This window comes from Megalops cyprinoides, chromosome 10 (assembly GCF_013368585.1).
Source record: "Megalops cyprinoides isolate fMegCyp1 chromosome 10, fMegCyp1.pri, whole genome shotgun sequence".
Lineage (NCBI taxonomy): Eukaryota > Metazoa > Chordata > Actinopteri > Elopiformes > Megalopidae > Megalops > Megalops cyprinoides.
The window spans coordinates 31,162,901-31,190,187 of record NC_050592.1 but is presented as its reverse complement, the minus strand read 5'-3'; the positions used below and the strand labels follow the sequence as shown (position 1 = coordinate 31,190,187).

At 44.5% G+C, this 27,287-nt stretch overlaps 1 protein-coding gene across 2 annotated transcripts in view; it reads left to right on the top strand.

The window, feature by feature from the left end:
- Nucleotides 1-1,576: 1,576 nt before the first annotated feature.
- LOC118784312 (protein spire homolog 1-like) overlaps nt 1,577-27,287 on the top strand; it is a 55,622-nt gene continuing 29,911 nt past the window's right edge. For both annotated transcript variants that reach the window (XM_036538499.1, XM_036538498.1), the window contains exons 1-2: nt 1,577-2,032; nt 9,605-9,636. In XM_036538499.1, the coding sequence (XP_036394392.1) occupies nt 1,690-2,032; nt 9,605-9,636 (375 nt within the window). In that variant the 5' untranslated portion in view covers nt 1,577-1,689. The remainder of the gene's footprint in view (nt 2,033-9,604; nt 9,637-27,287) is intronic.

Genomic DNA, 27,287 nt, shown 5'->3' with positions numbered 1-27,287 from the left:
TCAACGAGGCTGAATTTAGCTGGCTAAGTAACAGGCACCCTATATTTTAGAGGGAAAACATTATAGTGGCTGACTGCGTCCAAGCCTCTGATTACATCTGAATTTACTTACCACGAAAATATACTGAATCTCTCATGATGTAAGTCAATTTCATGCTTAAAACTGATAAAACGGCTCGGACAGAGCCGACTTGCCTTGTGAGTTAATGAATTTATCCAGCAGAGGGCGCAGTAAACCCTGGTGATTCAAACGACCCCCCCCTTAACTGGTAAAGCACCTTTTCCCCAAAGGATTGCTGGTGCAGTTAATGCAGTTAATTACATTCATTTTGCCTGAGTTTATTTAAAAATATCAGATGGAAGGGTAGCTGTTGGCTAATGCTGGCACACATGTAACTGTACTGTGTAAATAAACATGTATTCAGAATTGAATGCAAGAACAACACATGAACAACATTACCACAAGTGAAGAATTCATGGTGAATTTAGCCTACAGCTGAAGTTCACATTTCTGAGCATTCAGCTGGTAAGTGCACTGGGCTGTAAAAATGGCAGATAAATGATATTACACACTGGGAGCTCATGACATCCTTGTTTATAACATGTAGATACCTCTACTATAGTTTTCTTTCTGAAAAGAAATGTTATTGGATTGTTATTGGATTATATCATAAATTATAGAAATGTGTAATTTGTCACTTGAAGTGTTGGACCCATTACCACAGCTGTTAGACTGTATGTCCATCCCCAGCCCTGTTCTCTTACATCCATTGGTCAAATTTGGAAATGTGTCCAAGAGGTAACTGACTGCTCCTTTTTGCAGTTTAATAGCAGATGAAAACCATACAAGAAATGTGTATGTGTATGCTGGTGAACAAATAAGTTTCTCCAGAAAAAACAGCACTGGGTATTCGCATTAAACATATCCTTGCAACTCTTTGATGTCTAATCAAAGATCTATTGTTTCCTGTGCTTAGCGCGAGAAGCGCAAGACACAGTGGAGGGATTCCTAAAAGGGATGCTTAAATACTGAATCAGACGCGTATTGATGTGATCTGCTTGCTTAGTTGACAAGACTTTCTCAACCTTCTATTTACTATATTAGCAACAATGCCCATCCAAAGAGAAACATCCTTTGATCAGTTTTGAGTTGACTATTCATGATTTATCAGTCTATTCAGTATAGGCAACACTCATTGTTCGGGGCTGCTTGAAGAAAAAAATGACGCAGTGTGACGAAAAAAATAGAAGGCAGATACAATTTTAATGTAATTTCTATACAATTTATATACAATTTCTACAACACAGAAAAAGCCAGTCAGAAAGGTCGGTGAAATCAGGTTAAGTTTACACAAAAGCACTAAAAGCGCTGGTCACCGAGCCCATGAGTGAGGTTTTAAATGTCATGACAGATCGCTATTGGTTTGTTTCGCAAAGCAAATTCCTCTGATCGATAGGTGGCTCCTAGAAGAATGCTAAAGTATGACTGGCTTTGAGACCACGCAAACAAATCCGTCATATGACTGAGACGCATAAGAAACCACTGAAAGGCGGGGAAGCAGTCATTCAATGGGATTTCTGTTGGAGACGGAGCACACAGCATCGCTCTCAATGACTTAAAGGTGTCGACTGGACTTATTTTTCCTTACTTCGTGTCAGTGGTCCCTCTCTCGCTGGATATAATGAGAGGATGGCCAAGCGGCGAGAAACGGACGAAAGAGAGCTGATATCCCCGGATCTCCAGCAACACCAAGGCGATGAATCGAATCCTGGGCACATAAACATGGATTGTGATGATGGGGAGGAACTGTCTTTGGAGGAAATTTTAACGTTGTACAGTCAGCCGATCAACGAGGAGCAGGCATGGGCAGTTTGTTACCAGTGCTGCAGGTCTCTGGCGCAGGGGCACCGGAGAAGACATTCCAAATCCGCCGCAGCTCGGGTGGTGGATCATGCGAAAAGGATCGAAGGACCCGGGGATGTAAAGATTCATAAAGACGGAACCATCAGGTTGCAATATCAGGGTAGACCAGGTAAACATGTCCATTGTTTGGTATTTTTTGCACCTTTTCACGGTCTGCTGTGCATGTAGATAATTTCGGTATATGGGTCACAGCTGTGTATTGACAGCGGTGCAAGATGCGTGTAGCAGACGGCCGAACTGCGCTAATGTTCCCGCTTGAGTTCCGAATAATCTTGCATATAGAGGGGGTCAGTATGGTCGCCCGGTAGCTGCGTGGATTGCATCCAGCTACACGTCAGCCCATCTGCTAATTATCGATGCGATTTATTCCGCAGCTTTTGGCATTTCACGTTTTTGGTGCCTTTTTATTTCAATTGGAGAAGGCTAATTGAATTGCTGACTGCATATAACGCATTGCAAGTGGCCATATTTGCTATGTGCAGATCGCAGAAATGTCGTTTGTTTTCAATGACAGAAATGGTAATGCAACGATATACGGGCGCCATAAGATGTTGTGTCTGTCTGAGCCGAACCATCAGAAATAATAATATGAAGAAAAAACATAACACTCCTCTGCAATACGGTCAGAGAACACGCCGTGTGCTGAGAATACAGAGATGACCAACCCTGGAAATTTCTTTCCTTTTTTATCTGTAGATACATTTTCAGTAAAATTACTGGGGTCACTGTGCATTTTATTTGTAATTTCTACTGCTATAAAATTTTACCCATTCTCCCCAGAAAATTAGTGCCGATGACATGTGTTTCTCGTGATACTGTACGTGATTATGATTAAAAAATGTTTTTTCAGAAAGCATCACCCGCTGAATGGGTCTGTGAATTTGGAAATAGTGGTCAGCTGCGCTGTGGGCTTGTTGGTGTAAACAATGGAACCATGTGATTCAATCAATGGTAGCACCTTTGCCGCCGGAACAAAAGGACCCCGGTTTTATACTCACAGGAACGTTATTACTACTTTGGGACTTTAAGTATCCTGTCGCGTTCTTATTGCGCTTTCTTTGAGGACCAGTGGGTAAAAACCCGTGCCAGTAATTTTTCTCATTGTAATTTTAATAACTAATATTATTAATAATTCAATTTGATTACGACCAGTAAGTCTTGCACATAAAAATGACATCACGTGAATTGGATCTAAAATCATTGGGCAAATAACATTAGGTTATTCTGAAACACATTTGTATGTCTGATGAATATAGCCATGAACCTGTGCCATCTAAATATTTAGTCGAGAAATGGTACATATGACAGGAATATTCAGAATCGGGACTTTTATAATAGCTTCTCAAGATAAGAAGGTGGTAGCTTGTATTTATATATAAAGTGTGAAAATGAGAGATGATATATCCAGTTTCAGTGTGTGGTATGCTCTACAGAAGCATTAAGCAGTATGCATGTTCTTATTTACAGGACAGATTTATAAAGTGCTAGGAATACAGTAATTAATCTGCAGTTAAGAGAAACAGAAGTATAAGCTCAAAGGTATCTGTAGCCTGTGTGTGTTTGATAATTCTAAAATGTGTTTGTACATGGTTATGAGGAGGAATTTGGTGTGTGTATGTGCTAATGAGTATGAATATGAGGTGTGAATATGTTGGTATATGGGCAGGAGTGTGTGTGCATGTATGTATACGTTAATTTAACAGCAGATGACCTCTCTCTTTAAAATCTTGATGTAAATATGAAGTTTCAGTTAGGTTTAGTGGGGAAGTCTGCTGGAGCTTTGCCAGGAGTGCAGTGCAAACACCGTGAAGTGTTGACATTATCATTCAGCACGCCTGCTGTGTCACAGTCAAACAGGTGATTTGGCTGGTGGCTGCTGTTGATTGGGTGTGTGTCTGACAGAGTGAAGCAGTCCGCTGGTGGAGAGGCTTCGGTCCTCATCACTTTTCGACTCCCTCAGGGTCCTGTGTCTTTTTTGGGTGGGGTTGCCTGGGAGGGGGGAGACCCTTTCCTCTCTTTCCCTCTGTAACCATGACATTCCCTTTGTTTTCCTCTCACCCCCTGAATTCTCTCTTCATTGTTATTTAATCCTGCTGATTGCAGTCCTGCTAAGGGCTGCTGTCCTGTTTAGGGAAGGGTAGTATCGGTGCGCTCTGGCTCCAGCCGCAGGTCGGGCCGACACCCTTCTCTGACACGCGGATCTGGGCGCGGAGTGAATTGAGGGCTGGGTTTGTGCTGTAGCGTGATAGCAGAATTCTTAGAGGGTGCCATGAATGGCAGTGGCTGCTCGCAGCAGTGAAGGGAAGGGAAGTCACTTTTGTGCGCGCATCCTTTGAACTGCTGGATCTCTGCCTTTTTCATTTATCTCTGCAGGAATGCGAATAATTTGACATTATGCTGCCTCAGAGTCCACAAAAATGCAGCTCTCTTTTTTTGGTACATTTTGCTGCATTTGAATGGCATGTGGCTTATGTATGCGGCATTTGCTTGGCACGCACCCTGAGCCAGGGTTTGGAATTTGGCTCCTACATTTTTGGAACTGTGTTCTGAAACCCATTGATTGGAATTGATTTTGACTGGATGTGAAGGTTAATAATAGAGATTTCCCAGCATTTGCTATGAACCTGTAAACTTCAGGCCTTGAGACCAGTAGTCTAACCTCTGTCCCCAACCCTTCTGAGTACACCTGTGTCCTCATTCTGTGCTTGTAGGGAGGCCGGGATTCAGCATCCATTTCCTCTGATGGTCAACAGCCCGCACCAGGGACTTCACTCATGCACCTGTCTGTGCAACTGTTCAGACCCTCTCACAGACTGAAAGAGAATAGAACTTTATTGCCTTTTCAGGAATTTATCATGCATTTGCCCATGATCACTCAACAAACATTTAAAACATCACATAGAACCAGACAAAATAAAAATACTGGGCAAAGTGATGCTGATGGCCTTTTGCCTGGAGGTTGGCTCTGTTTGCGCTGCCTACAGCTGCACTGCACCAGGAAATGGCGCACTCATTTTGGTCATCGTGGTGGACTGAGACGCGAGATGCAGACTCTTATTAATCCAGCTGCTGGGATCTCAATCCACAAGGTCATTATCAACACAGAAAATCAATGCTAATGCAGTATAGCGCACAGCAGATTTAACCCTCTGCATGGAGATGACCTGCCACCTTCCAGACCACCGGGATGGCCTGAGCTCTCCTCACACCACCAATCATCTCTCTGTGAGGATATCTCTCATTCACTCTGATCAGAAGAAATTAAATTAGCATTCCATTCTGGTACAGAATGTTTCAGTTACTCTTGCTTGGGACTGAACAGATCCAGAATTATATAACAGAGGTTGGACTACATTTAAAAGTGAAACATGTGAATTTCACACAATTAACAGTTACAGTTTCCCTGGGTACTGCACCAAAGGGTGTGACAATACAGGTCATGTGACCCATTGTCTCCTTTTGACATGGGAGTGTACAGATGAATGTGTGGGAGTGGGAACAATGGTGTTCCATGGGCAGGGAGAGTGGTGGTGACACCCTGAACCAGACACAATGTGGCCTGTGGTTGACAAGAAGGTTATCCACACGCCTGTCTTTCTCTAGGCGGGGGTCAGAATATATAGACTAAGTCCTGTGTGGCAGGGGATATTAAAAGCTTCTTTCTTGAAGAAAGCCTAGGGGACAAGACAGGAGATGCCCAAAAAGAAGCAACCACAGAGTTTTGGGAGGTGACAGAAAAACGTGAGAGTGTCCATTGAACAGCCGCCAAAGACCCAGTGCACAGTGTAACCTGACTCAAGTGCACAGTGTAAACGACTCTGTGGCGACGTTTAGCCCTGGAAGAAATTGATTCCTGGTGCTATTTCCAAGAGTGACACACCGGTCAAGGAGAACCGCCCTTGTGGAAACTCTGGCTGTCTAGCATTTTCTGTTGTTTTGAATGTGACTGTGCCTATGGCAGTGGTTTAGAGTGTGGAGGAGACAGCTCTATAATCATAAGAATTAAATCTGGCTGTTTGTTTTTCTACCTCTGAGGACTGTCAGTGAGCATCTCTCAGCTTTCCTTCTCCAGCCCTCTGACGCACACCCTCACAGAATGAAGCTGTAGAATTGTCTGTCAGTGGGAGAGATGGGGAGCCAAGCTGTGCTGGAGGAGGAAAAACAGCTGTGAAGCTGAGTGTGACTGGTGGGAAGTGTGAGCAGTGAAAATAGCTACGCACATCAAAAGGTGGCTTTATGGGACCTGGGAAACAGGCTGCATTTTAATGGCTTTTCTGACGTTACAAAATGAGATTCGATTCCTTCAGCTTTCTCGCCATACGAAAGAGCACTTTCAGGGATGGTTTAGAAACTATTTCCCCCTTCTTCTGCCAATGATAACTTGAACTGGTACTCTGTTCTGGTTATACAAGTATGTGTATATATCTTCCAAATGCCAGGATTACACAGTAGCATGAAGCCTCTGCTACTATTACACTTACGTAATTTGCATAGTTGAGATGCACTGCTTGTTGCTGGTACATGTAATCTGTAAACATCAAAAAATGAGTTTACAGGATCTTATTTGAGACGAAGCGGACATGGTGTGTTGGTAATGCTGTGACAGCATCAGCCGGCTCTCTGACGTTCAGCTCTGAAGACCGACAGAGAGAGGGAGAGAGATAGCATGGCAGGGGTTGCCAGTAAGCTTTCATGAACCCCCAAATTGGTGGAGCTATTGTGTTGTTAGTAACAGATTTATTTCAGCCAATTGCAATGCTTTGCTGCAGAAACAAAGACTCTTGATTGGTTCAGACAAATGAGTGACTGACAGCACATGAGGTTCATGAAGCACGCTCACCAGTGTTGCCTCGTTGCGTTGGTTCAGGGGGGTGGGGGGCTGTTGCTTGCCACAGAGCTGCTGGTTAACAAGTGTAACCTGAGGTTATTTATCCTGGCAGTGGATAAATATTGATACAAAGACAAAGTTTGTGGAATGTAAGTTCATGTTAAATGCAGCCGATGGGCCCTGGAAGGGCGGCACTGTGTGTTTGCTTGTGAGGAATTGGGGGCAGTCATGCGAGCATCATTTGAATGCATTGTTTTGTGTTGACGGTGTTGCGATACAATCGAGCATGTGTATGGAGTGGGGCATCATGCCGTCTGCTGTTGAGTCATTTGATGAAGCGTCATTAAATGTGGATTCTGCAGTGATGACGGGTCTTTGGGGGGGGGGACTGTCGTCAGTGGAGTTTTTGATATAACAAATGCTCTTTTATACAGTCAGTGGAGATTTATTGACAGAACATGAGTAATTGGTAAAAGGAGGTGGAAATATTTTGAATGCCCCGTCTGATAGTGACCCAGTGTTTAAATTTTATTTTACTGAGGTCATGGGGATATTGTACAAAGGTAATAAACTGTCAAGACCTTTTTGGCTTGTTAGGACTCCAGATGGAGAATCATCATTGAAAACCTTGCTTAACAGGCCTCACTAAAGCCTGGAGTGTGCTTGCTCACAGTTGACCTTCTGACTCTGCTGTAGTGTCATCTGAGTTGGCTAAGCGTATCTATGACAACTGCAGGCACTGCTGGCGGGGTGACTGTGGGAATGCCAGGGACTAAATGCCCATTGTTTTCCTTTTTTTCCCTGTCTCGAAAGGCCAGAGGTACCATGGGAAAATGCACCTGGTGCATGGCGCAGAAGTTGTGTGTAGTCTGTTGTTTGGAGCTATGGCAAAGTGAGGCTGGTGCATTCTGGGAATGTTTGACAGTCAGAGTATGCCTCTATACACTAGGTGCAATAAGGTTAAATTAACATATTAGGATGTGAGAATAGAAATTGATAAAGTAATAGATCTAACGTCGTAATAAACGATTTTATATGCTGTATTTCAATAGATGGGCCAGAGCATTGACTGTTCTGAGGTAATCTAACAGCTTGTTCCAACTCCAGTATAAAACAGGCTCTAATAATGGAAGGGATGTGTGCATAGCAGAATGACATGCATTTCTCCATCATTATCAGTTTAGAAAAAAGACCTAAGCTGTTATAACAGCCAGGTGTTGTCAGTGATGTAGCCATGGATACAATTGGCCAGACATCTAAAGTAACATTTCTAGTTCAGATCAATACCATTTCCATTGGGTCAATCCAAGAAATCAACTGTAATTCAATTCTTAAATTGAAAATCACCTCATCATTTTCTGTGATAAAAATTTCTGTTCATTCCGTGAACTGACTGAATTGAAATGGAATCGATGCCATCTCTAGATGTAGTTTTATTCAGCTAACGAGGAATTTCATCCATAAACATGATGCTATGGTTACATGTACTCGCTTATACGAGTATTTAATCCCTTTAGAAATGGGCAATCCAGGTTGATGGAATCTGGTTTTCATCATGGTTACATGTGGGAAAGTCCTTTTCTGAAAGAAAAATGGTGCCCTAACCATCTACTGCAGGTGTAATGCTGGCTGCAGCAGCCCTCCTTAACAATGCAAATTGCAAATTAGAGAGCTGTCTTGTTTATAGCTGTGAAGCACAGCAGGTATGATTGCAGTGATTACTTGTTGAATGTTAGCTTTGAAATGCTGTCGGATTCATATTTGGCTGTTAATTGGTCGGTGAATAAGCCATGAATATGGTATTTTTGGAGGAAGAGGTTATTATATGGGAGGAAATATGCTGCTGGCAACATCAGGCTGAAAATTGGAAATTTGGCAGCGGGGAAAGGAGTGGAGCGCCAAGCCAGTGTGACTCCATTTAGAAAAAGGCCTGCATTATGTCAGTGTGGAGCTTGCTCATCACTAGATGTGTTGTCCGGCATGGCACACGGCTAGTAAGCCAGGTGACGTCAGCACTAAATAATGTGAGGCTGTGCTGCCTTAACTAATTGCCTTTTATAACATTTCAATGTGAATAAACACAGATTCTATAGTCGCTGATCCAGCCGAGTTTTCCTTGTTTTTGTACTGAAACTTCATTTTGAGGCAGAAAGGCTTCTGGGATATACTTGAATGTGCTGGCGGTCACCCTCCTGAGTCTTTAGTGTCTTTAGACCAATAAGGTGATACAGTATGGTGTTTTTCTGCCAAATTAAAACACTTGAGGAAAGAGCGTGACATTTGCCAAAAGATTTTGTGCTTGGATTTTCAATGCTACGCTTTGACAGTATTTGACAGCCTGCAGCGCGGGGCAACTCATCCCCAGTCCTGGTGAGCTGCAGTCCATCAGGTTTTCAGGCTCTCTCTGTGCCACTCTCATTTTCAGAGCTGAGGAAGGAATGTGAATCGTTTCAAACACGATAAAAGGGTTAGTTCAGTAAGCGTCTGGCTGGAGAAAAAGCCTGCATGAAACAGCGGGCGCCCAGGACCTGTGTCGGGTACTCCTGCAACAGCACATTCACCTGTCAGTGTGAGATGACTGCATGTCAGCATTGCATAATTTGCATTATGTGACACTTTTCATGGGAACGAAAGGCCCTGTTTTATCAACATAGCATCAGTCACTATCGCAGCAACAAGAAGCACGTCACATTTGCAAAAGCACGGCTTAGGTCCAAAGAACCTGACAAGTTAGGCCACTTAAAATGCGTGCTCTTGTGTGCTTTCTATGTGATAGGAAATCATATTTGTACATAATGTGTGTTCCATTTACTACATGGAATTCTAATCATATTCTTTTTTTTGTCCCTGCAGATAAATATGGCTCGCCCTGTTCATCGTCAGAGGTAGGTGACATTTCTCTGAGGTATTCTAGGACACCTAGCTCCTAGACAGCAACACCCTGTGCAACAGAGGGAAAAACATTTCATGTTTATGCAGTTTCTACAGGTGGAACAATGAGTCTGTAGGTAGGCTCTCAAAGGTATTTTAACCCATGTGTGCACGTAGTTAAAGACTGGTATTTTTATTAGGCTGGTAGATGGAGGCCTGTGTTAATTACAGCAGAATTTTGAGCAGGTGTGGAGACACGCTGAGGGATGGTTTTTGCTGAGTCTGGCTTTGCTGTGAGCCATGACAGAAGTGGAAATATTTGCCTGGGGCTTTGGGTGTGTTTGTGACGCCGTGTTTCATAAGAAACTGCTGGCAGGACACCCTGGTTGTGTTTTTTTTTTTTTTTTCAACTCCCTTCTCAGAAACCATTAGCAACCTTTCACACCATGTAGGCATGGTTACCAAACTGACGCCTGGAGTTGGCACACAGATGCAAGCCTCTTGCTGGAGGCTGCTGTCACTCTGGGCTCTACATGGAACTCCACAGACAGGGTGGAGTGGGGGAAAAGGCCATCTTGTGTTAATGCAAAAAATAAGCTCCCAATGTTGTTCAGTCCAGACTCCAGACAAAACAGAAACATCTATCAAGTTCATGGTGATTTCCTGTCTTTAAAGTGATCAATTTAAGTATTATAATTTTGAGTGGAAACACTTTTAACCTGGTTTTTACCACAGCAGCTGTCTGTGTGGATTCCTTAGGATCATTAAGGCCAAGGGACCCCGGCAGGCACGAAAATGTCACTCTGCAGGATTTCCCATTTGAAGTTGACCTAGGTGGCCCCCAAAGCCCTAATTAGGCGAGCAGTAATTCCCCCCCAGAGAAAGCCTCATTCTACCCACCCTCTCATTCACCCTCAGTAGCCAGTCAGCACAGGTTATTCATGTTGTGTCTGTTTGTGTCCTGCAAAGTAGGAAATGATACCTTGGTCCAAGGGGGACCAGTGGCTCATTAACAGTTTACAGTTAACAGCCTGTTTGGTTTGTGTGAATACACTGGACCAGGATGCATCTGAAGGCATTATTTAACTTGCATGTTGGATGCAGGCAGGGGGTTTATGTCTGTGAAATTGGGTTGATGATTGATGAATGCAACGACAGGGTTTTTAGCCAATGTCTCTTTTCATACGGTATCGAGCTGGCCAGATTTCTCCCAGACTTTTACAGGTTTAAATGAGGAGCGTGTTATTGCTGAATCTGCAGTTCACACCCTTGCAGGGTCTGCCATGCACTTGGTGTTAAATCACTTTTATATTTATTTTTGATTCAGCTGATTTGCACTTAGTGGGATGTATCCAGGGTTCTCACTGCACTCAGGAGCACTTCAGCGCTGTCAGGTTAACTGGCTGTTATGTGTGTGAAAGGCGTTCTTCATTGAAATGGTTTTGTGGGATCTTTGGAGCAGCATGAAGGCTGATGACTGCGGTGGCAACAGTAGATAGAGAGTGGGAGACAAACACATGCACATCAACAGGCATGCACACACACACACGCACAGTGCACAGTGAGCCTCATTCAGAAAGAGAGAGTTGCAGACCGCATATTTAAGTCCCCATAAGCAGCTTTTCCCCAGAGATGAGTTCTCGCCGCTGTTTGTGATGGAGCTGACAGCGGGAATAAGAGGGAAGTCGGTCAAGGTGCACGGAGCTCCAGTCCAGGGGGGCCACTGCTTCTGGCTCTTCTGAGCATGCCCAGTAGGGGCTCTGACTAAGGAGGCATGTTTGGTTGTAATAATACAGGAATCTGAGGGCTGTCTGTGCACAGGTTAACTTGCTCATGGGTGCATGATTGGTTTATGCTGTGTGAACAGGAAAAAAGGAGCATGGGCCCTATGTAGGGGGGAAAATGGTTGACAAGCTTCGAATTGTCTCATGATAGACAAGGCCTTGTCTGCTGTTGACCAGACATTCTGGTTTCACTTACAATTTTGCCATTCAGAGATTGTAATCACAGCGGCCTCAGCCGTATCTGGCCTCTCACACGCGACATTCAGTTGGGCCGCGTTGCTGCAGGGAATGTTTGGTTGCTGTGTACGCTCCGCGCGGTAGCTGCTGTTCTGTGCCATCCGTGAACTTTGTTTACTCTTTATCATGCTTGCTGCTTGTAATCTGTGTACTCATGTGATCGCTCTCTCTCTCTTTCTCACTCTCTCTCCCTCCCCATTTGCTTAGCTTCCCGTTCCACCCATCCCCCCACCCTCACACCCCTCGCCCTCCTGCCAAACATCCAGGAACGCCTCTCAGTCTTTATTGTATTACCTCTGCTGTTTTGTCGCATTTGCCTTGATTGGTTCTCTCCCCTCTCCCTGACACAATTAAACCCCTCCTGTGCTGACACTAAACACGAGCCCTTCTGGCATAATTCACTCCAGCACAGAAATTTGACCCACTTTCCCCAAGGCCCGGTTAATGCTGGCCAGTGGCGAAACGATCTGTAAATAGAAAGTTTGTCAAATGCATCTGATGTGGTTCCCCCTCCCCCCACCCACACCTGAATGATCACCGCATATTTACCTCCTTACGTGCCTGAAGCTTAGACACCATAGGGCTGGGCTAGCACTGAAGGGGCATAACCTGGAAATATGTGATTGGGCCTGTGATTGACTGTCCCTTGGACACAAGCTGCATTGCATGCTGGTCTTCCAGCACCACGAGTCCTTCAGCCTGGTTCTACCCTCTGTACATGCCTTTAATGTACTGGACTGTTCACTGTTCAACTCCCCCCAAGCACACACACACACACACAGCTGAATGGAAAGGAGGATTAACCCAGAGTTTGCTTGTAGTAGAATTAAGGTGGGATCAGTGCATCCTACTGGGGGGATTTCCTGGCAGCCAGATCTTAACTTATCTCCTCCATCAAAGCCTTGGAGAGAATGGCAGATGAACGATCAAGCACGCCTCTTAAGCTAACATCGATTTTGCAAGAAGGGTCTTCTTTTGATCCAGGAATAATTGGAAAATGAAGAGACTCTTACACTGTAATCTAATAAGCTTTCCCTTTAAAATGTATTTATGATGCTCTCCAGCTTCGGGATACAGGGACTTTGTTGCGTCATCGTATCCATCACTCATCAAATTTTCTGATTAAGAAGGCGAATTTCTGCATCTCCTTGAGAATACATCGGGTGTCTCCTCTTGGGCCTCAGTAGTGGAAGAACTTGGAGAATGCAGTTTGGGAGTTCCTGGTCCATTTCACTCATTTAAAGGGGAAGGGATTCTGCTCTCCATTCATGTAGAACATTGCAGTTAAGTGGTCATGGTCGCTTGTGTGCACAGCGGGAATGCTCCTCCTGGTCATCCAGAGAGACAACCGCAGTCCATTGCTTTGACAGATAGGAGGGGATAGCCAGTGCTGAGGGTACAGATTAGGGACCAAGGCTGGTCAGGATACTCTGTTCATAAGAGGTGCATGCTTTGTCTTCTCCCAGGGACACCAGTTAATTGGAGAAAAATGAACACCTGGCACAATGGAGGGTGGATTGAGGGAGATAATTGTACATGCTAGGGGGGAAGAGATGAATCTGTCAAACTCTTGGTGCTCTTCATTAAGGATTCCATACCCTCAGCTGATATTTATATATTTGCACGGAACACTCTACAATATGGGCACATGTATGTATGTAACTTTTTTTCTAGTATAGCATCAACAACATTTTTTTCCATATGTTCACACTAAGGTCAGGTGTATTATACAGTTGACATGACATTTGACATTTGCTGCCAAAAAAGAGGACAGCTGTCAGTCCTGGTCCAGCCGCCCCACCATCAAGAGTTCTGGCGATGTTCTTCTGAATTTCTTCCCAGAAAAAGTGTCTTGAAACGGGAACAGCGGCTGTTTGTTCCCACTGAGATTGTAGAGAATCCTCGTGCTCCAGGCCCTCGAGGCCTGCTGTACGGTCAGGTCATGCGAATAAATGGTGAGATTTTTGGCCTCACGTTAATTGTGCCCTTTCTTTCACCTGTGGCTCATGCTGTAGGAAACAGGGATGACTTTGGCGTGACGTGACCTGGCCTGGTGTTTGGCCTCTCCAGTTTTCTTTACATTTGGCATATATGTTTGTAATATGGAGATTAGAACACAGTCAAATTTTCTAATTCATACCATAAATTATTTTTGAGAAAAGGGTAATTCAAGTAGTCTTTTTTTTCATTTTTGTTCCAACCCAGGCATCCTTTGAAAAGTAATCTTTTTTTATCTATTCAAGATTCTGTCAGTCTTGGTCTGCTCTTTGAATAGCTCCTGCTATTTTGCGGGCTAGTTAGTTATCAAAGCTGTAGAACTGTGATTATCATAAAAAATGGCTATCATAGTTAGCTGACTAGCAAGCACACTGTAAATTCTACATTTCCACCATTTACATTTCCATGTAACAGTAAGAAGAACGTTGCCTTTAATACACAAAGTTTATTTACAATGGGAAATAAACTCCTTATTAGCTACTTTGTCTCCTCTTCTGTATCATCTCCTCCATTTTGCACAGACCTTGTTCACAGTTCACACGGACAGTTTATGGTATAAACGGGAAGTCCTCAGTAACCTAATGACCGATTGGTTATCTGATCCCTCAAGACTTCTGTGGTGCGGGTGCAATGATGGGGGCTGGAGAGACTGATTCTCATTATTAGATTTGGGTCCCAAAAAATATTCCCCTGAGTGATGTTTGTGAAGTTGGTGCCAGTAGGATGATCAAGAAACCACTACTTTTGTGTGCTTGGTGCAACCAATCAAACTCTCCTGCTGAGATGTATTCTGCTGATCATATTGTTTCTGGGAACCTCAGATCATTACTACAAGCTGGCACTGATGCATGAATATGAAATAACACTGTAGTGGTCATTTTTCAGAGATGTGTCAGAGGTACATTTCATAGCTCTGCTGAAATGACCAATGAGGAGAGAGATGTGAGTGCTCAGATTTGAAATGGCAGGCTCAACCACAGGCACTCCCACAGACAGGCAAGAACCCAAAACTGCAAGTATAAAGACCGCACCCTGGCAGATTCTGTTTCAGAGAGATCCCCATGGGAAAAGAGATACTCTGACTTGGGGAGGAGGGGGTTGCAGGGGGATGCAGGGACCGGTCATCCGTCAGGTCGATACTTCCTCAACAGCACTGCTCGCCCTGGCCCCTGTCAGTACTAGTCAGGGGGGTGGGGTGGGACTTGGCAGCTCTTTGAGGTGGAGGTGGGGCCCAGTCTTCAGACTGTGTTTTTCTGTTGACCCCTCTGGCATTACAGGACCTTTCCAGTCTCGTGATGCTGCTGCTCCTCTGATGGATTAGGCTCAATTCGCGGTTCTGGCCCTTTCTGTTAATGCTTAACTATTCAATGGGAGATGATGTTGAGAACTGAGCTTTGAAGTTCTCATTCAGGTTAACCTCTTACTAGCAGATGGACATATGAAGTGTGAAGCCTATGGACTGACACACCAAATCAAGAGCCAAGCTGTTCTTTCTTAATCTTTCTTAATTTTTTTAGAAATGTTTTCTTTTAAAGTGGCAGGGAATACGCAAGTATATGTTAGTTCAGCAGGAAATCCCACTGATAAGTAATGATGTTATATATCTACATAAATTTTCATCTTTCACATTCTCATTTTCACTCAGCCCATGAGTAAAAACTTTAATAGTTACATTGTCTTCCTGCTGTGAAAGGTCTTTGTGGTGTGTTTCCCCACCTCAGTACTCACTGTGCCTGAATAGAAGCGGATGGGTTGTTTAATTCATACACTTTTCCGCCAAATGAGCAGTGTATAGACGTGGCAAGGGTTCTGGTACACCCTGAGGTACACCTCACAGTATGCCACTGATTATATAGCATGACACATTAGGCTGGGCAAGGGAAGGTTGATATATTGGTTTAGCCTGAAAACACCTTAAGGGAAGGGTGTTTGTGATTCTATGCCAAAGAAATTGGCATAGAATTTGATTTGGTGTTAGTGATGGTTTATGGTCTGGACTAGACTTTGAAGGACGGTTATCGATTTGGGCTGAGTGACTGTGTGTGTGTGTGTGTGCGTGTGTGCGCGTGTGTGTGTGTGTGTGTGCGCGCACGCACATGTGTGTGTCTGAGAGGCTCAGTGTGTGTGAACATTAAGCGTATAGGAGCCAGAGTCATGTGACTCTTGGGCCACGGAGCGAGAACTGTAGCCTCTCCTGTGGTCTCCATATTCTTTTCATCTTTTCCAGCTCTACTATGGGCCCACCTCACTTTAAGGACTTTTTGTGCCGAAATTCTTATTCACTTAAGAAACCTATTTATAACGTGACCTGATCTCATATGCTTTTTCCTCTTAGTTAAGTGGAGAGTATGTCCGCTTAACTGATTTAACTTCTTAACTTTTACTTTTTCCCACCAACATCAACAAGCATTGATCATTGCTTTTAAACGCAGTCTAATAATAATAAAGTCAATTAACTAATGAGAGTTTAAAGTAATTAGGTCCTTTACGGTGTCTGCAGTTGTATGTTCATTAGATTACCTCTGCAAGTGCTTCTTCAGTTCTGTGGAGGAGGATGGGGGTCAGAATTATTGTTTTGGGTTGAAGTCGACCTTGTAGAGGGGTCACGTTTTACGTCTCTGTCAGAAAACTTCAAAAGGCTGAGGGGCAGCCGAGTGAAACAAAGCTCGCTTTGTTTGGGAAAGCACCCCTGTGAGGTTGTCTGTTTTGATCGAGTCTAGTTTCATAGAACATCACTGCGGTGAAGACCCTCCCCTAACCTTTCTTGGCAGGTTTTTTTTCCCCCACTTCTTTCTGAGGGACCACTCGATCATGCGTGTCGCCACGGGAGACCGTGTTGTGAGAGACAGAGTGGCATGCCTGGTCCACGGGTGCACAGAGTGATCGATTTCCTAAAAGATTTGTCATCGTCAGCATCATGGCTGCCACGTTTGCGCTGTGTAAAATGAGATGAATGAGATAAGCGTGATAAACAGAGTATACTTTCATCCACAGTGTCCTCTAAGCAAAGTATGCTAACACAGGAGGCATGCATTGAACACTGAACAGCACCTGGTCCAGCAAATGGGAGTACGGTATGTTTAAATATTACTACGTAATTACATTTATGACATCAGTAAAGGAAATGTAATTTCAAGCAGAGAAGGTCCCACCGCCATCACAAATTCCAATCGCTGCAGACTGGCTCTTAGAATATTATTTTTGTGTGTGCTTTATTTAGTCATAAAAACCCCATTGAGACTGACTTCTGTTTTTCACAGGAGACCTGACATAGACACAGTTACAATGACAGTATCACAATAGTAAGACACATAAACAGGCCATAAAACAAGCCGTAGCTATATACACTGGGTAAACAAGGATAAAACAGAGGTGCACTCCTCAGGTGTAGTGTAGTGAATTAAGCCTTTAAACTCAGAGAATGTTATTGACATGAGTAATTGAAGTTGCTCATGCGTCACAGTGACCTGAGCTACACCATGTCCTTCTCCGTTTGGGTCAGCGTTCGGCATTCTCTACGGGTTGGGAACAGCGAATATCATGTCTTCGTGACTTTTGGAGCTCTGCCTGTGGGCTGTTCCTGTACCCTGCAGGGAGGAGCCAGTGATTAAGCGAAATTCATAATTGTCCTTAGAAGCCAGCACATGACTGCAGGTTCACTTTTGTTTTTTTGTGAGGTTATTTATGGCATTGTGGGGCTTTATGAAAATCATTGAAGCATTCATTTCAACCTTCAACCTTATTCTTCACTGAATTTGTCATTCTTGATCCATCTTTTTTCTGATTTTTGAAGTGTCTTCCTCAGCTTGCACTGAGGGCTCCTCTCCTGCCCTAGGGCTTTGCCGTGTGCAGGTGTCAGTCAGAGATAGCGTCTGTGACGTGCCTATCTGAGAGGCGTATGCTAATTGCTCCAGTGTTTGCTTTTGCTCGGCGCGGCAGTTTGCGTCACGTTCCGCTCTGCTTGTGTTGCCGTGCCGCCCTGTGCTGACGGTCTTGGGTGACTCGTTTCCAGCGCTCCGTGGAAGAGTGGCGCATGTGCAGCGCTGAGGTGTGGATGGAGCAGGTGGAGCCATATGAAGCAGGTGGAAGTATCTGACACTCCTTTTTCTGTGTGGCTTTTGGCCTCTGTGTTCCACAACACTTCACCATCATAGCTTTTCATGGTTAACCACCCATACAGCGTTTTCCCTTAGTTTCATTGGTTGTTTACTTGTCAGACACCCTTATCCAGAGTGACTTGGAGCTTGGTTTTGCACATTACCCATTTGTATAGTTATTTTATTCTGTATATGTTTTATTGAAGCAATTTAGGTTCAGCGCTGTATTCAAGGATAAAATGGCCCCCTGTGAAAACAGCTGTATACCCTAGAACAAAGCCTATAGCCTTATGCTGAATAGCTTTGATGCTTAAGTTGCCCAGTTGGTCGGATTGCTCCGGTCATCATACTGAGCATCATACAGAGCCGCACAGTGTCGTTTGACAGCAGGGCCAGTCGTCTTTCGGCGGTGTTATTGCAGGACACAGGTTTGGGGGGTGGCCGTAGCAGTAGCACTGGTTATGTGTTATACAACTGCAACAAACCGTGGAAGTCTCCGGGGCACGGCAGAGCTTTGGCATGTGTTTTTCAGGGCACAGTCACCCTGGTCTCCCTGTGGTGCTCAGACAACTGACCTGGAGGAAAGGCTTCTAGGGAGTCAGAGTGGTCATCTGCAGGGCTGCCATATGGCCTCTTGAATCTACACACTCCTGGGCTCAGATGACACTCTTCTCCTATGGCGAGAAAAACATGTAGTGGTGCAGTGAAAACAGATCCAGTGTTTGGCTGAAGCATTTATAATTTGGCCTTGTGCATGCTTGTTGGCTTGGAGTGTGCTTGGCACATCTGCCAAAATGTTCTCCAGTGTGGCACATGTTCAGATACTGAAATGAAATTTAACAGAGCTTTCAAATTAAATTTCAGGTTCCATTTACATATTCTTGGTAAATGACGCTTGCAAAGTACACCACTGGTAAACTCCCAGAGTGCTTCACTCAACATTCTGAGTGTGATTCTGACTCTGGCTCTGACTGAGAGTGTGGGAGCTTTCAGCTCTCACTGATCCAGCCCAGGAGAGCACACTGAATAAAGTCTTAAACTGTGGTCAGTCACCCCAGCTCCTGAGGCCTCAGTGCAGCATTCGCCAATGAAGCTGAGGCAGAGCCACTTCCAGCGCTAACTCCGAGTGAAACCCGAGGGTTAATGCATCTTCATTAATGCATACGTAGTGCAGTCAATATTCATTCGTCAGTTAACAACACTCTGCTAATTACCCAGTTTTCTTAGGCCCTGGAGTGCATCCCTATGTATGTGTTCGTATACTGTAATTTGTTTCTATTTTAGGGTATACCGCTATTTCAGTTCACTCAGCTCTTTCCAGGGACAGTGACAGATGTCCTGGCTGTGCATCACTGAATGTACAGGTTGCGTCTCCCACCACATCCCAGATCTTTGCCTCTTTGCATCCTTTCAGTCCGTCACTCTGTACCAGCGTTTCCCAAACCCCTCCTGGAGGACCCCTTGTCCTGCATGTTTTAGATCTCTCCTTGCTCCAACACAGCTGATTCAAATGGTCAACTTGTTATGAACTCCTGAAGCTGCTTAATAACAAACTGATCATTTAAATCAGCTGTTTTGGAGCAGGGAGAGATCTAAAACATGAAGGACAAGGGGTCCTCCAGGAGAGGTTTGGGAAACGCTGCTCTATACCGTGTCAATTGCACTGTTTTAACCACACTTCACTTTCTGCAAGCAGTAATCACCTCCGGGGTAATAGAATGCTACAGACCACTGGGGATTGCCCTTCCATCCTGTGTATGAGTGTTTAGTAAATAATTGATGTAGACCAGTCAGTCTACTCTTGTTGATAGAAGAAAGATTTGATTGGAGGAAGATTTAAGTCACCCTGACTGACTCCCATCAGCATCCAATCAAAGCAGACAGAAAGACTCTACTGTATGACCGATTGTCTAGAACCATATAACAAAGGTGGTTTAGTTTATCTCACAGGTGGCCAAACATCCAAAGATGTGATGGTGTTAGCAGTTGTTCGCACCCTTAGGACGAGCTATACATCCTTATTATTCCAGGTTATGGCACAATACTTTTGAAAGCGTGACCAGTGTTCATTTTCTGAATTCCTAAATTCACCTGTCCAATTTTACATGGTGCTGGACATTAGGTTCCCTCTGCTGGGATGAACTCACCCAGTGAGTGGACAAAAAGAGGATGACATCACCATGCCCCCACAGCCGCCTGGGAAATGGCAGCAGCTCCTAATTTGCTTTTGATGCTGAGTGCCGGTGATGAGCATTGCATTTTGCTTTCCCCAGCTTCATGCTTGGGGCTGAATAGACACGGAGGACCTGGCTGTTCTTTGCGGAGTTATCATGGCTGACATGATCCTGGGATTGGGAGTAAGGTGCACAGGGTTACTCGGTTTGGGAATATTTTCCCGTTTGTCTTGAACAGCAGCCCACTGTTGTGATTTATAACCTGTTTTAAACGTGGGGGTGTGTGTGCGCATGTGTGCATGTTTGAATGATTGAGTGAGTGTATGTGTGTGCTTGAGTGTATGTGTGCCTATGTGCATGTGCATTTGTGTTTTATTTGTGCTTGTATGTGCATGTTTGTGTACGTGTCCAAGCGAGATTATTTCAGCAGGCAGACAGCTCTGTTTGCTTCCTATGAATTTATCTGAGGAGAAGGAAGAGCTGACCTGGCTCTACAGTCAGAGCAGCAAATGTGTCAGAAAACAGCCGAGGCAGCAGATCTGTGTACCGCACCCAGCCACCGTGGAGCTGCCTGTTGTATTTTGATGGAGTGGTGTTTTGAATTACCTTCACCATTCATGTTTGCCTGAAAATGGTGTTTTGAAATGCCTCTGTTGATGCTGCTAAGCAAGCTAACCCCCTTCTAGCTGCAAAGAGACTTACAAGCAAGCAGTGGACAAACATCGCAACTGATGCAATTCTGTAAGTTCTATACAGAAATAACAGTGAAATCCTTTAATGCGTTATAAGCCTGTGTTTACTAATTTTAAAGATCCTGCTTTTGGCTGAACTTTTTTTATTCGCTGTGACCTCACTGTGTTGCTGTGATCTCCCGGTCAGGGTCATCCTTCTCCTTGTATGCCTTACATGGTTGTCAGAAATGTCTGGCTCCAGTGTGAGTTGGCAGTGTGCCATTTTAGGTGGTTAGACAGCCATGCTTGTGTCTGTGAGGTTGCCAGTTTGAATCCAAGGATTGACACTGATGTACCCTTCTACATTGCATTACATTACATTATTGGCTTTTAGCAGATGCTCTTATCCAGAGCAACTGACATAGGTTACTTTTTTTACGTTAGGTAATTTTTTACGTTACCCATTTGTACAGCTGGATATTTACTGAGGCAATTCTGGGTTTAGAAACTAGCCCAAGGGTACAACAGCAGTACCCCAGCTGGGAATCCAATCGGCAACCTTTTGGTTACGTGTCCTGTTCCTTGCCACTATGCTACACTGCTGTCCCTTCTACCATTGTAACCTGAATTGCTTTTGTAAATACCAAGCTCAAAATATGGATTTTAAACATAACCTGCAATGCAAGTTGTCTTGGTTAAGAGCATCTGTCCAGCAAATAACTGATGTATTTTAACAGTAACCTAGAACATGGTGCAGTATATCTCCAAAGCTGAGGTCATTAGAGAGAATTATTTTCCTGTAAAGTGTGAGTCATTTCCTACTGGATATATAGACCTGCTGTCCTGAACAAGAGGGCGCAGGGAGTGAAAGCCCTGTGTAAATATTGCCTCATGTTTAACAGCAGGTCTTGAGTGCTGTGATCAGTATGACTATGAATAGGCTGTTGGGAGTGGTGTTTTGGGAGGTTTCTTCAAAGCCCTGCCAGAGACTGCTAAATCGCTGACTAACAAGGAGGAGACTGTTACCACGCCACTGACCAAGACTTGTGCCACATGCAACTCCAGCATGAATTCATAGTTTCCCAGGCCACCAAACAAGTCTGGCTTCTCTGGGTGCAGACTAGTATACTCAGAGGGAATCTGTATTTTACCTTATTATTCTACAAGTGTGTAAGTGGGGCTTGAAATTAACTGAAAATGCCAGTGTCTGTTTGTCCAGCCAGACACTTTCCCTGGGCGTCATTTTCTCATGGCACAAACTATGGAATTTATCGCCTCACGGTGGCATGCTGGGAAGGATGGCAGAATGACACTGAATAGGGGAGGATGTTTTTCCACTGGTTTACTGTTATCCTTTAAGGTTAATTTGCTTTACGTTTAACATGTTCTTAGTGGGTGTCTCCGTAGTGTTTAGCAAAAGTATTACCCCAGGGTTTTAATACTATACATACTACAGATTTGTTTCTGAGTGACTGGGGGAGCAAGTTTAGAGTATAGTGCTATGCTTTTGTCTTTCCTTTTAGAAGTTTGAGGTAGTTCAAAGTATTTGGTTTGTATCATGGGAATTGCATTGGTCGACTTTTCTCAAGGTCTTTAATACATCCCATAGTTCATTTTTATGGTCAAACACATGGTAATAATGAACTTTAACTTTATCAGATAGCATAGACCATGTACGCTGCAACATGCTGTCTGACCTACATCCCCGTCATCTGCCCTATAGAGTTTGCCTTGTCCCTGTACAGAATGAATGAGTCTCTCCATGTCAGTGGGTTATGTAAAAAGTCATTGTTTCATAGATTCCTCTCAACAGCAGGCAAATACTGAGAAGCATACAGGAGTAAGCTGAGAGAAGCAGGATTCACCCGGAGGAATGGAGCCACATGATCGCACGTAGATGGGTGCCTGTCCTTTGTGTTGTGTGGCGTGAGCGCAGAGGCCAGCGGGCATAAGGGATGGAGGGGGAAAAGAACACACATTGCGTGTTTCTCTGCGCATGAAGGAGCAGCCACTGCATTGCAGTGGGGGCCTTTTGTTACAAGGAAGAGAGGTCTCTGCCAGAGGCAGGAAGGTAATGTGACAAATATTGTATATTATGACCAGATAGGAGGCCACTGTGTTCCTTGAACTGTCTGTACTTCCTGGTGTAGGAGGTTCTGGTGGTAACAGTTGATTCTGGAGGTCTCTGCTATGTTACTTGCAAGTGTTCTGTTTTAGACCAGGCCCCTTAAAGAACTGTCATAATGATCCAGCCAATCGGAACACTTACAGCTTCCACAACAGCAAAGATGGAACTTTCAGTGTGAAGCACAAAGAGCTGGCTATCTGTTCACTACACAAAAAAAAATCTGTTGTGATGTTGAAGTGAAAGAATATGGTGTGAGTAGCCCAGAGGTGATGTCATTATCACCTTCTGTGACCTCCTCTGTCCCCGTCTCGATAGAGGATGGTTATAGCTCGTCCCGGATGTGTCCTGACGTGACAGACAGATATCAGGTGACTCGGGACGAACAGGGTGGTTGTGCGTTTCCTCTGAAGGGAAAGCTCACCCCTGAAGTGCATTCTGGCAGTGGAAGCAGGGGAGCTTCAGTGCAATGGAAAGACTCCAAGGTCAGCATCATACTGTAATTACTGTAACGATCCTTTGGATTTGTTCTTACCTTACTCCACAGCCATTTCCCTGGCACTGCTTGCCAGTTTTTTTTTACGACTGCTGAACCTGCAGCTGTTGGGGAATCAGGAAGGTTTAGCAGAATGTGTTCCCTTAAGGGCATCGGTGTGGAGTTGTGGTTAGTAGGACAGTGCTGTTTTGTTCTATAACCATCACAAAGGATAGGGCGGTTTATTAGAGGGGACTGCTGTACAATACCCTTACGAGTTTCAGTGAGTATTTTTGTGAGCTTCCCCTAAAATTCCTTAAATTGTTGCAAGTTTCCTGGATGTCACCCTTGGGTGGGGTCTTGTAATGGAAAGCACCGGTTATCAGGGGAAAGCTATGTGCTACCTACAGGAATGACAAAGACACAGACAGTGTGTATAAGCATGATTGCTGTGACTTTGGCTCATTTTCAGCCTGGCACCCCCCCCCCCCCCCCCCCCCAATCACAAGTGTGGGACTGATATGGTGATATTTAATTGGAGCGAAGTTATGTTCTCATCTGCTGCCTCTGCTGGGGAGGGCAGAGCGTGTATGTATTAACCCTTTATAGACCTGCTGATGGACTCCCCAGCCAGTACCCTGCCACAGCAATGCTGTACAGCTAAATCATAACTGTGCTGTCGGAACGAGCCTCCTTCACGCAGCTTCTCCTGGTCTGCAGGGTGATGCGTCGCTGGTTGCGTCGTGCAGTAGAGCAGCTGGAGTGTGAAAGTGTCAGCTTGCTATATTCAGGCATAGCTGCGTGTGGTGGAGTTCTGACTAGTGCTGCTCAAGGTGTATGTGGGTGTGTGCCTTTGAGAGACTTTGCAGCCTCTACGCTGAGTAGCAGATCAAGCTGTAATTCTTGACTTTTCATGTTTGGCATTCATTTTAGCATAGATTAGCCTACATTTAGCACAGGCCAAAATGAAGTTGTGTGTTGCAAGCTCTGTCTACTTGTATTCCTGCTCTGATTAAAATTCATTCTTTGCTCCAAGTTCCAAACAAAGATTATGGAGGAGAATTTTGACGCAATCCCTGTGCTGTTAACCAAACCTAGACAAACAGGTCCAGTCCACAACCATAAAAATCCCACTGACCACTTCCTTTCTGCATCTGCTGTTCAAAGCGTCTCTCCTCCACCCCATCTCTCCCTTTCCTTCCGCTATTTACAATGTCCGCGAGGGGGGATCAACAACCTCGGCCCACGTCCAGTTGTGATCCCTTCATCGGACTCCAAGCCAAATACGGCTATAACCACATCAAACGCAACCTTCCCGCTTTGATTGTATGGAAAATCAAATCTACTGAAATGCAGCATGTCCTTTGATGCATTCCATGTCGCGGTCCAGAGACAATGCATGGGATCGAATGGCGAAACTGAGGGTTGGCGAGGGTGCCGTGCCTCACCTGCTCTCCATGCGGGCTGTGAAGTCTCGAACGCGATCGACATCGGCCTCCATGAACAGCAGCAGGCAGAGAGAGGGCTGGTGAGGCTGTAGCTCTCTGGGGTCAGGGGGAATCAAGGTCTCAGACAATGCCCTGAAACACAGCGACTGTAATGACCCTGTTGTCGTTGTAACGGGATCTGCCCGCCGTGTAATGGGATCCGGGTGGGGACAGACGAAGAAGGGGGTCCCGCGCCCCTGTGGTGGAGGTCTCCGGGTTCCCAGGCATCATGCGTCCGGCAAAGACAGATCTGATCATGTGACTCCTCTCCACAGCCACTGATGTGTCGGTCAGGTGATGTCCGCCCTTCTGTCTTATCTGGGAAAAGGAGCTCCAATCTCTCTCCGGGCGTTTGTATTCACCATTCATCCTTCCAGAGTCATCTCTAGTGCAATTCTCAGCTTCTCTTTGTCTTAGACTTGGCAGGAAGCAGGGACTCTCAACATTCATCTACAGGCCACATTAGAAGCCAGTTTCAATTCAATACAGTTACTTTATTTCTGTCCCATTATCTACATTGTCTACATTGATCAAAAAATTGATCATCTCTGTCATTTGATGATAGAAAGGACTGTCTAGGTTGGGTTGGCCAGCTGGGTTGACCCTCCATTAGATGAGAGTGACCATGTGTCTGTTACATCACAACTAGGCAGTGTGGCTAGGTACAGACAGGGAGAGGTGGATAATATTAAATAATTTATAAATCACTTCAGAATTATTTTTGTTGTCTAGAAGACTAATATCTGGAGGGCACAAACTGTTGGTAAGTGATTTTAAATCCTGCTGTGTATGCTGTGCTGAATCTGTAGTGAAGTATGTGTCTAATGACAATTCTACATGGAGTAAAAATGGATTTGGATTTAAACCAAGTGTGAAATATTTCTGTTATAGAAATAATCATTGTTAATAATAATAAGAATATTGTGGGTAGGTGTCACAAAATATGACTTGACGAAGGTCACAACTAAGTTAGGATCAGAGGAAGTAATTTCTGTGGGTTTTTTATTCCTGTAAGATCATAACTATTGGGAGACCGCTGCTTTGGATTAAGGTTCATTCAATTTAATGTTCAAGTTCATGAGTTCCAGTACAGAAGTTAGGAATGGGTGCTGTAGTGCTCTCCAGATATGTGCGTGTTTCTCTGGGAATGAATTAATCTCTTCACAGAAACATGTTCCTACAGGAAATGAATCAGCTGTTTGCTCAGAGCCCCAAGCATGTTTCACCAACAGCTAAGATCAGTGCTCTCTTGAATCTGATGTTGCCTAGATCGCAGGCTTTTTCAGTGGTTACAGCATTGTTTTTTTTTATCCAAAAGGTGTTGACATCAGAAGGTGTTGACATCACCAGCAGTGATGGGGATGCTTTAGGGCTGGGGTTTCTTAGAAAACCCAGAGGGGTGTACTGCAGAATGGAACATTCATTTCGCTCCCGTTTTGCCTTCACCATACCGACTGATTAATCTTCTCCAGACACTTCAGTGCATTCTGAGTGTTCTTCTTCAGGCAGCCAACTGAAACAACTTTGAGACTTACGGTAGCAGAAATGGCTTGCGTTTTTAAATTTGTTTGTTTGTTGTGCCTTTCAGAAGGGCACATGCCAACCTTAAGGTTGGTGCTTTGGAAAAAAAGCACATCAGGAAAAGGAAATATCGGAAAAGGTGGAAAGGAAAGGACCTTGTGAAGCAATAAGCCAGGGGAAAATACCTTTATAGTTTCCTCATTGTGGGACTGGCCCATTGCCATGTTGAAGGCAATATTGAGGAGCCCAGTCTGACTGGGTGCTTGACCCTGGGTTCTTCTCGAGCGCATTTTTTTCTTGTTGTTGTTGATTTTTGTGGTTATTGGATGACTGTAAATAAGTTTCTGCTGTGTACTCCCAATGTGAACATGAATTTTAACATTCTTATCACAGGTCATTTCAGGAGAGTCGTGTTTGCAGTGTGGCTCATGAATGTCAATATGAATAGACTCCGGGGTGGCGGGAGTATGTGTTTGTTAGGACACTTATCACAGATGTTCAACACCAGCTTCAATGATCTGAAGTTATCATGCTACAATAGCTCAGCAGTATTGTCTGTAGTAGTATGGTAGCTGTATCTCTCTCTTTCTCTCTCTCTCACACATACAAACTGTTCTTCCACCACACTCCTCTCATTAAATACTTGAAGGGCATTTAACTCTCTCTAATTGTTCCACGTCATTGGCATGAAAGTCAGCTTTGTATGGAGTAACGAAGGCCTCATTACGCTCTGCTACATGTCTGCCTCCCTTCACTGACATGTAAACACAACATCTTTGCTCCAACTCAATTGGTGCAGATACACTGCATGTTTTTCCCTGGCTCAGTTTTAAGGCCAAGAATATCCAGAGGCTGAGGCTGCTTTGAAGGGGCACCTTCCTTCTGGAATTTCTGACATTCTGGATTCCGCCTCCCCAGCCAGAACGCTGTTGGAGCTGTCTAGGTCATTTACCTCACAGAGGTCCTTCATGGGGAGCTGAGTGTGGCATTATTGATGGTTTCCTGGTGAAAGTGATTTGAGAAAGCAGGAGGCCGCTCCGCATTGTCCTCCTCCTTCGTCCCTCTTCAGATGTTTCTCCTCGGACACTCCCCTTCC